Raw genomic sequence first — 10,758 nt, 5'->3', positions numbered from 1 at the left:
TGGGAGCACGTTTACTAAAGCTGGGGACAGTGAGTGACACGTGGAAGGGCTGGGATAGAAGCTACCGGAGAGAGCCTGGGCAGTGCTGCTTTGGCTCCCTGGGAGGTCAGAGAAAAGGGGGCCTTGGGGACAGGATGAGGGTGTTAACCCCAGGACAAGCTGCCACTGTGCTGCCCACTGCTTCCCTGGTTTCGGGTCTGGTGGGGGAAGTAAAAGTTCATGACCAAGAAGGGGCGCGGGTGTGCTCCAGCCAGCGCTGGTGTCTTCTGTCTGGTGTCTTCTGTCTTGAGGGTTTTATCTCCCTTCTGCAGGTGAGAATCTTAGAGAGGGTGTCAGCAGAAAACGCGTCAGCTTGCCAGGTGTTTTAATTTATTTTATTTTATTTTATTTATTTTTTATCCTCACCTGAGGACATTTTACCATTTTTTGTTCAGATAGAGCGGGAGGGAGAGAGAGAGAGAAACATCGACGTGAAAGGGACACATCGAGTGGCTGCCACCCGCACGACCAACCAGGGCCGGGGACAAACTGCAACCAAGGTACGTGCCCTTAGCGGGAACCGAACCCGGGTCTCTCGGGACCACAGGCCGACGCTCTAACCGTTGAGCCAAACCGGCCAGGGCCTAGGTGTGTTTTTAATGTGCTGATGCATCAGCAGGAGCGGATAGTGGAGTTTGGCCTTGTTCTTTGGGCTGCTTTACTGTTTTACTTTAATCTTGGGTCTGTCTGGCTCTGACGGTGTTTTGGTTATTTGTTCCCCGGACTTTGTTTGTCCCTGGCACAGATGGCATTAATTGGGTCTCTTATCTTCCCGACCAGGGTGATGTGAGCTGTGTATTCTCTGGTCAGGGACGAGAGATATACACTGTTTGCTCTCAAGGGTCCTTGGTTAGGGAAGATAAGGTCTTTCAACCGGCCGTAAGTTGTTCAAATTGTTTGCCCCCGTTTAATGGTCTTGTCTGAGTTTCCCCACTCCATCGCGCCCAGGTTTTCCTAGCTTCTTACCGTCCTGCCTCAGTAGGACTTGCTAGTGTTCTGTCTGCCTCTGAGGACTCAGACTCTGGTCACCGGCCTTGGTCTCTTGTGGAGGACATGACCCTGAGCTGTCTCCCTCCGAACATGCGAGGCAGGAGAAATATTTATCTGTCCTCAGGGCTCAGGAGAAGGCAGACTGCCCAGGGCTGGGCACGTCCTTGGCGGCTGGGAGTGGGCAGCAGGCAGCGGCTGCTGAATGAGGAAGACCTCAGAGGGCTCTGTGGGGACAGCCAAGATCCCCAGGCCTCCGAGGTCAAACCACATGCGGGTCTGGCTTCCAGGAAGCTGGTGACACTGAGCCTGGGTGGGTTGGGGACCTGGTCAGCTTTCCACCCACCAAGCCATCTCTGACCTCATTTGCTGCCCGGTAATTTTGGGACGTGTGAGTCATGGAGAGGAAGAGTTCAGTAGGAGAATGCCACTCCTGTTTTTCCCGTGTTTTTCCCGGTTCTGAAGATTTGCTGGGGCCAGTGAAACGGCTGTGCCCAGTCGTGTCCCATAGGGGTCCTGGCAAACACGACGAACTTCCAGGAATTCACCAGGCGCCAGACGCTCCGCAGAGACCCCAGACCTCCAGGGCCCTGGCGATGGGCCCGGATCGTGCCTTTGGCCAGACTGGCAGCCCTCTTGCAAGAGGCGGTAAGGATGGGGGGAAGGAGGAGCGGAAGAAGGGGGAGTTTCACAATCTTGGCCCGTGAAACTCCTTCTTCTCAGCTCCTGGGCACCAGAACTGGAATCTTTTTTTTTTTTTTTTTAAATCCTCACCCGAGGACATTTTTCCATATTTTATTCAGATAGAGTAGGGGGAGAGAGAGAGAGAGAAGCATCAACATGAAAGGGACACATCGAGTGGTTGCCACCCCGCACAACCGACCAGGGCCGGGGACAAACTGCAACCGAGGTACGTGCCCTTAGCGGGAACCGAACCCGGGTCTCTCTGGACCCCAGGCCGACGCTCTAACCGCTGAGCCAAACCGGCCAGGGCGAGGACTGGAACCTTCATGACTGTCACATTGCAGTCCGCATCGGAACCGCGGCTCTTGGGTGGACGTGGGCAGCCCAACAGAAAGGCTTCCCCGAGGATCCCGATGTTTTGTCACGCTCAGGTGTCCAGTAAACAGCCCTCTCCAATCTGCGCCTTCTGGGAAGGCCACCACAGTCACGTGGCCCGTGAACGATCCCTTCAGCTCGGTGGTTCCTCTTCATAAGGAAGGTCCTTCCGTGTCCTGTCCTGTGTGACGCGGAGCAGCGGCACATCGGGGCGGGGCGTCTCCAGGAGCTCAGCACTCAGGTAACCGGCACCCGGGGTCAAGAAGCAGCATGGGCCCAGTCCCCGAGCCCCCTTTGGTCCCCAACCCCGGTCACTACCACCCCCATAGAATTCTCTTGCCTGTTTGTTTGTTTTTTGTTTTTTTGTTTTTTTTTTATCCTCACCCGAGGACACTTTTCCATTTTTTGTTCAGGTAGAGTGGGGGGGGGGGTGGAGAGAGAGGAACAGAGAGAGAGAGAAACATCGACGTGAAAGGGACACATCGAGTGGCTGCCACCCGCACAACAACCAGGGCCGGGGACAAACCGCAACCGAGGTACGTGCCCTTAGCGGGAACCGAACCCGGGTCTCCCAGGACCGCAGGCCGACGCTCTAACCGCTGAACCAAACCGGCCAGGGCCTCTTGCCTGTTTTTTAAGCTTTATGTGAATAGGATCATCCAGCACATTGTCCTGTGTGTCTGGCTCTGTCTCCTCCACACAAAACCCTTCCACGTTCATTCCACTGCACGAAAAGAACAACGTGGTATGTTTCTTCGTTCCCCTGTGGGTGAATATTTGGATGCTTTCCCGTCTTGGGCTGCAACGAACATCCCAGCGCTTGGCTTTTGGTTTCGTGTGTCCCACAGTTTCCCAGCTCAGCGGTCCTAGCCAGCCTGGCAGACACGAACACACGTGTGCCAAGAGCACGCGAGTGGGTGCTTGTAATTGGGAGGAACGGAGAGACACCTAAGTGACCCCTTAGCTTCTCTGTGCCTCAGTTTCCCTCTTCATTCTTTTTTTTAAACATTATTATTATTATTATTATTATTGTTATTTTTGTGGTACGTGCCTCTAGCGGGAACTGAACCCGGGACTCTCTGGTCCGCAGGCCAACGCTCAACCGCTGAGCCAAACTGGCCAGGGCTCCTCTTCATTCTTTACCTCCACAAACATCAACTAAACACCCGCTGTGTGCTGGATGCCGGACACAGCAGGGAAGAATAGACACTGGAAAATGGGGATAATAGTAAGAATCCTGACCTTCTGGGAAATGGAGATAACAATAATAACTTATTTCATAGGGTGATGACACCTGGACATAACAGGTGGTTGAAAAATGTCATCTGTCATTTGAATGATTATAAAATAATAATCATGGCAGTTACTTTTTTTTTTTTTTTTTTAAGATTTTTTATTTATTTATTTTTTTGTGGTATGTGCCCTTAGCGGGAACCGAACCCGGGACTCTCTGGTCCGCAGGCCGACGCTCAACCACTGAGCCAAACTGGCCAGGGCAGCAGTTACGTTTTATATGTAGATATCAGCATACAAATAGAAGTTATTGTATAGAATAACAGTGCTGCTCATTGATGATCATTAAATGCCCTGTAGTCTGAGGCTGGTTAATAAGCTTGACACGCCCAGACTGTGGGCTGGTTTCGAAGACAGGAGGTGATGCAGATAGGGAAACGACCCAAAGGTGCATGAAGTGGACAGGGTTAAGCAATGACACAGTCGGTGCTGAATGTTCCCATTTCTGTTTAGAATATTAAAAGGGAAATAGCACACACAGACTGACTGAACTATTTACACGCAGAGAATTTCCCGGATTTTTACTCGGTAAGAGCTGGGAAGGGTTGTTGGGTAAGGGGGGAGGTTGGGTCTTGGGGTGGGGCCAGAGGGTGTGTCTAAATAGTAGACAGCTGGGACAGTCACTGCTACCTGTTTAAAGCTCACTGTGGACCAGGTGCTGTGCTTGGCTCTTCACTGCTATTAACTTGGTGAATTCTCATAACACCCTCTAATGTAGGTATATTATTATTCTCATTTTATATATGAGGCAGTTGAGGCACAGAGATGTTGAGTGACTTGCCCAACGCCACACAGCTGGTGAAAGTTAGAGTTTTTAATTATTTTTTAATCTTCACCCGAGGATATGTTTTTGTGGATTTTTAGAGAGAGAGAGGAAGAGAGAGATAGAGCGAGAGAGAGACATCGAATGGCTGCCTCTGTATGCACCCCAACCAGGGATGGAACCTGCAACCTAGGTGTGTGCCCTGTCTGGGAATTGAACCCGAAATCTTTTGGAGCACAGGACGATGCTCCAACCAACTGAACCACCCAGCCAGGGGTGAGTTTTTAGTTTTTAATTGATTGATTGATTTTGTTTTTATTTATTATTTTAGTTTATTATTCTTTTTAATCCTCACCTGAGGATATTTTTCCATTTTTGTTCGGATAGAGTGGAAGGGAGGGAGAGAGAGAAACATCGATGTAAGAGGGACACAGAGACTGGTTGTCTCCTGCACGACCCCAACCAGGGCTGGGACAAACCACAACCGAGGTAGGTGCCCTTGACCAGAATTGAACCCGTGACTCATTGGTCTGTGGGCCAACGATCTAACCGGTGAGCCAAATGGGCCAGGGCTATTATTTTTAAATATGTTTTTATTGTTTTTTTAGAGAGAGAGAGGAAGGGAGAGAGAGAGAGAAACATCAATGTGAGAGAGATACATCAATCATCTGCCTCCTGCCGACTGGGGATCAACCCCACAACCCAGGCATGTGCCCTGACTGGCAATGAAACTGTGACCTCTCAGTCCTTGGGACACACTCAATCCGTTGAGCCACACTGGCTGGATCTACTGATTGATTTTAAAGAGAGAGAGAGAGATAAACATTGATTTGTTGTTCCACTTATCTATGTATTCATTGGTTGCTGTGTTTTTTTTTATCCTCACCTGAGGACATTTCTGCATTTATCTTCAGATAGAGTGGGAGGGAGGGAGGAAGAAAGAGAGAAAGAAACATCGATGTGAGAGAGACACATCGACTGGTTGCCACCCACACGACCCCAACTAGGGCGAGGGACAAACCACAACTGAGGTACATGCCCTTAGTGGGAACCGAACCCAGGACTCTCTGGTCGGCGGACCGATGCTCTAACCACTGAGCCAAACCGGCCAGGGTGTTTGCTACTTCTTATGTGTACCCTGACTAGAGATCAAACCCACAACCTTGGGTATTGGGGCGGTGCTCTAACCACTTGATACCCAGCCAGGGCTCTGAGGGTTTTCGTTTCTAAAGCCTGCACATGTTTACTCTAGTGATAAAAATAATATGAGCACAGAGCGCCAGACTTCAAGCACACACAGAGTGGCTTGGCCTCTCAACAGCTACCTCGTTTCCACTTTACTTTAGGCAGGGCAGAGTGGCCAGCGGGGAGTGCCCAACTTCTCCTCTCTGCTCTTCCTGTTGTGTCAACCCTGGCTCTGGGCAGTGCCAGCCAGGCCCCAGGGCCAGCAGGGGGCCTCCGGCTCAGGTCACTCTGACAGATCTCCAGATCCCTCGCTCTGTGCCTTACACATACTAACTCCTCAAGGCCTCCCCAGACCTGTGAGGTAGGTTCATCCGGGTGACTGTCACTCCTCAGACAAACCAAAACTGAGTCACAGAGCCCGGGTCTGCTCAGCGCCACTGGTTGTCCTGCTTTCTAACTCTCCCGCAGCTAAGATTTTTGTTTTTGTTTTTTTTTTATCCTCACCCGAGGACATTTTTCCATTTTTGTTCAGATAGAGTGGGAGGGAGAGAGAGGAAGAAAGAGAGAAACATCAATGTGAAAGGGACACATCGAGTGGGTGCCTCCCGCACGACCCAACCAGGGCCGGGGACAAACTGCAACCGAGGTACGTGCCCTTAGCGGGAACCGAACCTGGGTCTCTCCGGACCGCAGGCCGACGCTCTAACCGCTGAGCCAAACCGGCCAGGGCTGAAGCTAAGATTTTTGGATGATACTATGCGGGGGCCCGGAATACCGGAGTGAGGCTATCACAGTCCGAAACTCATGTCTGTTACTTGCTTAGCTGAGTGAACTTAGGTAAGTTACTTAACTGCTCAATGCCTCAGTTTCCTCATCTGCAGAATGGGTTTAACAGTGGTATTAAAATCAGAGAGTTGTTGGGATTAAGCAGTATGATATTTAATGGTGCCTGAACAGTGCCCAGCATGTAACACCAAATGCTCAGTAGAGGATGGCTTCTAATAATAATATGAATAATCATACCAACAACGATAGTTATTATTGCTATGAGAGATCATGTCACCTCTCTGCTCAGTAATCCTCCCATTGGGTGAGGATTAAAAAAATAAAAAGATAAAGTCCTAAATGCTCATGTGGCCTCTCATATCTTTCTATTCCTACTTCCCTTAACCCCCTAATCCACACCAGTGCTGTTACTCTGATGTTCTCCATGTTTCTTTTTTTTTAAACTTTTTTTTTTTTTTAATCCTCACCTGAGGACATTTTTGCATTTATCTTCAGACAAAGTGGGAGGGAGAGAAGAAGGAAGAGAGAGAGAGAAACATTGATGTGAGAAAGACACATTGAGTGGCTGCCACCTACACGACCCCAACTGGGACCAGGGACAAACTGCAACCGAGGTACGTGCCCTTAGCAGGAACCGAACCTGGGACTCTCTGGACCGCGAGCCAACGCTCTAACTGCTGAGCCAAACCAGCCAGGGCTCGATGTTTCTTGAACATGGCTATCACATTCCTACCTCAGGGCCTTTGCACTGGCTGTTCCCTCTGCCTTGAACTCTTCCCCCAAAGCCCCACCCAGCTCCCTCCCTCACCTCCTTTATGGCTTTGCTCAAATGTCACCTTCACAGAGAAGCCCTCCCTGACCACTCATTTAAAATTTCAACACTAAGGATTTAATTAAAATTAAATTTAATTTAATGAAAAACTAATGTGAATTAAATTTAATTAAAATTAACTTAATTTAAAATTCCCTGTGTGATTTTTTTTTCCTTTTGCTATAGCATTTGTCAGCTTTGGAAATACTGGGTATTTTGCTTATCTATATTTTACTGTCTGACTTCTCCTGTTTGCTTATTTATTATTTTACTGGCAGCTCCAAGGGCAAGGGGTTTTTGTCTGTCTTTCCCCTGCTGTGAGTCCAGTGAGGGCGACAGAGAAGGTACTCAGGAACTGTGCGGAAGGAATGAAAAGGAAGGAAGGAAGGAAGGAAGGAAGGAAGGAAGGAAGGAAGGAAGGAATTGTAGAGAATTCAACATTTTATCTTTCCTGTTTACCTCACACTGTCATTATTTTTAAAAACTGCTCTGGTGGGATTCTCGAAATGTTTCGTGTCTCGACCTGGTTGCCAGTTATCCAGCTGCGTTCAGGTTGTGAAACCCAGGACGTGTACCTGTGCGGGGTGTGCGCTCTGCTGTCTGCCACACCAACCAGGGCCCATTTCAAATGCTCGGTGGCCCCTGTGGCTGGCAGCTACCCCAGTGAGCGGCACAGACGGAACATTTCCGGCAACACTGAGGGTTCAGTGGGGCAGCACTACTCTAGAATTCCAAGTCACAATTGGCTGGGGTTCTAACAGTTTAATATTTCAGAATTCCAAGATTTTTTTTAATCACGATTGTGTTCTTACATTGTAATAGTCCAGAATTCCGAGATGTTCATAGGCTGGGGTTCTAACACTGTCATGTTTTGATATATTTTTTATTATTTTTTTTTTTTGTTAATCCTCACTCGAGTGTGTGTGTTTTATATAATATAATTATAGTATATATAATATATATTTTTTAAATTTATTGATTGACATTAGAGAGAGAGGAAGGGAGAGGGAGAGAGAGAAACATCGATGATGGAGAACATCCATTGGCTGCCTCATGCTTGCCCCCTACTGGGGATCAGGCCCATTACCTGGGCATGTGTTCTGTCCAGGAATCTAACTGGTGACCTCTTGGTGCATGGGTCAACGCTCAACCACTGAGCCACACCAGCCAGCCTGAGTATATTTCTTCCACTGATTTTTAGAGAGAGTGGTAGGGAGGGAGGGAGGGAGAGAGATAGAGAGAGAGAGGGAGAAACATCAATGTGAGAGAGACACATTGATTGGTTGCCTCCCACTTGTACCCCAACCTGGGCCAGGGATCGAACCTGCAACCCAGGTACATGCCCTTGATCAGCAATCAAACCTGAGACCCTTTGGTGTGCGGGCTGATGTGCTAACCATTGAACAACACCGCCAGGGCAACCCTGTCGTGTTTTAGAGTTCCAGGATGTTGATGAGCTAGTGCTTAGACACTAGCATTCTAGAATTCCAGTATTCTAAGGGGCTGGTGTTCTAGGTTGGAATATTCTAGAATTCCAAGATGCTAATGAGCCGGTTCTGATGGTTTTTCTAGAATTCCAGTATCAGAGCTCGCCAGGGTTCTAATGCCGTCACATCCTAGTTCTAGGATCCTGACGGGCTGGGATTCCCACACCCCAGCATTCCAAGGACCTGAGAGTTTTCGTCACTGAGATTTGTGGCTTTTGTCTCCTGCCTAGGTGTTCAGGGCCTGGATGGAGAACATTTCCGTCACCTACGAGTACGGGCACTATGATGGAATTCCAGATTTCCCCGTGGACTGCGTTGATGGCACCTGTGTCTCCCACGGGGCCCTCCGCGTGGCCCCTCTCTCGCTGTATGCTGTGGTCTTCATGATTGGGGTGCCAGGCAATGCCATGCTGGCCTGGGTGAGCAGGAAGGAGGCTCGCCGGAGGGTCGGTGCCACCTGGTTTCTCCACCTGGCCGTGGCGGATCTGCTCTGCTGTCTGTCTCTCCCAATCCTGTTGGTGCCCATTGCCCTCAGAGGACAATGGCCATACGGGGCAGTGGGCTGTCAGGTCCTGCCCTCCGTCATCCTGGTGTCCATGTACGCCAGCGTCCTGCTCCTGGCTGCTCTCAGCGTGGACCTCTGCCTGCTGGCCCTCCGGCCCACCTGGTGGGCTGTGGATCGGCGGGCACGCCGGGTACAGGTGGCCTGTGGGACAGCCTGGGCCTTGGCCTTGATGCTGACCGTGCCCTCAGCCATCTACCACCACCTGCACCAGGAGCACTTCCCACCGCAGCTGGAGTGTGTGGTGGACTACGGCGGCTCGGCCACGGCTGAGAACACAGTGACCGCCACCCGGTTTATTTTTGGCTTCCTAGGGCCACTGGTGGTCGTAGCCACCTGCCACGGTGCCCTCCTCCGCCATGCAGCCCCACACTGCTGGCCACTGGGCATGGCCGTTGTGGTGGGGTTTTTTGTCTGCTGGGCCCCCTACCACATTCTGGGGCTGGTCCTCACCGTGGCTGCCCCACACTCCAAGCTCCTGGCCCAGGCCCTGTGGGCTGAGCCCCTGGTGGTGGGCCTCGCCCTTGCTCACAGCTGCCTCAATCCTCTGCTCTTCCTGTATTTCGGGCGGGCTCAACTTCGCCAGTCACTGCCAGCCACATGTCGCTGGGCCCTGAAGGCGTCACAGAGCAAGGATGAAAGTGTGGTCAGCAAGAAATCCACCAGCCATGACCTGATTTCGGAGATGGAGGTTTAGGCGAGAGGAAAACTGGTTTGTATCCTTCTATCCCATTTCACAAAGCTCGCTTCAGGCATAGGTAGATCCAGCAGCTCAATGCTATTGCCATTTATTCCTTTATTCATTCAACAAACATTCATTATGCACCTGCTCTGTGCAAGGCCTTATGGTGGGCACTGGGATGCAGCAGTGACCAAAACAGACACAAGTTCCTGCCCTCTGGGGGCTGACTTTCTTGAGGAGGAAGACAGACAATAAAAAAAGAAATGAAGGAATTTGGAATATGTCTCTTGGGAAAGGTGATGTTTGAGCCAAGATCTGAAGAAGGAAGAGAGGATTCATGCTTAAATCTGGAGAAAAACATTCAAGCAGAGGGAACAGCAAATGCAAAGGCCCTGAGGCATACCCCAAGAACAGTGAAGAGGCCATTGTGGATGGAGTAGAGTGAGCAAGAGGCAGGGTGGTGTGAGACAAAGAGAGAGAGGTGCTGGGTGGGGAAGAGAAACTTTGAAAGCCTTCTAGGCCATAGCAAGTGTTTGGGGATCCATGTGAGGTTTCTGAGCTACCATTACCATATAAACTATAAAACATCCAATTAAATTTGAGTTTCAGATCAACAATAAAAACAAATTTTTAAAATATTTTTTTATTTAAATTTTTTTTTTTCTTTTTCTTTTTTCTTTTGGTTCAGATAGAGTGGGAGGGAGAGAGAGGGAGAGAGAGAGGGAGAGAGAGAGAGAGAGAGAGAGAGAGACATCGATGTGAAAGAGACACATCGAGTGGTTGCCCCCCGCACAACCCAACCACAACCCAAACTGCAACCGAAGTACGTGCCCTTAGTGGCAGCCAAACTCGGGTCTCTCTGGACCGCAGGCCGATGCTCTAATCTCTGAGCCAAACCGGCCAGGGCTAAAAATATATTTTTTTTCTTTATTGATTTTAGAGAGAGAGGAAGAGATAGATAGATAGAAACATTGATGAGAGAGAACATCCATTGGCTATCTCCTACATGGCCTCCACTGGGGATGGGGCCCACCTCCTGGGCATGTGCTCTGACCAGGAATTGAACTGGTGACCTCTTGGTGCATGGGTCAATGTTCAACCACT

The 10,758-nt window shown here is 49.9% G+C and overlaps 1 protein-coding gene across 4 annotated transcripts; it reads left to right on the top strand.

Annotated features, from left to right (window-relative positions):
• Nucleotides 1-2,223: 2,223 nt before the first annotated feature.
• C5AR2 (complement component 5a receptor 2) lies at nucleotides 2,224-10,237 on the top strand. 4 transcript variants are annotated; one of them, XM_036275150.1, is made up of 3 exons: nucleotides 2,224-2,326; nucleotides 3,832-3,906; nucleotides 8,641-10,237. In XM_036275150.1, the coding sequence occupies exon 3, from the start codon at nucleotides 8,656-8,658 to the stop codon at nucleotides 9,667-9,669; it is 1,014 nt and encodes a 337-aa protein (XP_036131043.1). In that variant the 5' UTR covers nucleotides 2,224-2,326; nucleotides 3,832-3,906; nucleotides 8,641-8,655; the 3' UTR covers nucleotides 9,670-10,237. The 4 variants fall into 4 exon arrangements, with proteins under 4 accessions (XP_036131043.1, XP_036131042.1, XP_036131044.1 ...); XM_036275149.1 differs by lacking the exon at nucleotides 2,224-2,326 and having other exon boundaries at nucleotides 3,797-3,906; XM_036275151.1 differs by lacking the exons at nucleotides 2,224-2,326; nucleotides 3,832-3,906 and adding an exon at nucleotides 4,019-4,092.
• Nucleotides 10,238-10,758: the final 521 nt, after the last annotated feature.

This window comes from Molossus molossus, unplaced genomic scaffold (assembly GCF_014108415.1).
Source record: "Molossus molossus isolate mMolMol1 unplaced genomic scaffold, mMolMol1.p scaffold_m16_p_21, whole genome shotgun sequence".
Classification (NCBI taxonomy): domain Eukaryota; kingdom Metazoa; phylum Chordata; class Mammalia; order Chiroptera; family Molossidae; genus Molossus; species Molossus molossus.
The sequence above is the reverse complement of the archived record's forward strand: the minus strand, read 5'-3'. Positions and strand labels throughout refer to the sequence as shown.

What these genes read in the sequence shown, in the direction of transcription:
- C5AR2 (XM_036275150.1), top strand. Translation starts at nt 8,656, where the DNA reads ATGGAGAACATTTCCGTCACCTACGAGTACGGGCACTATGATGGAATT.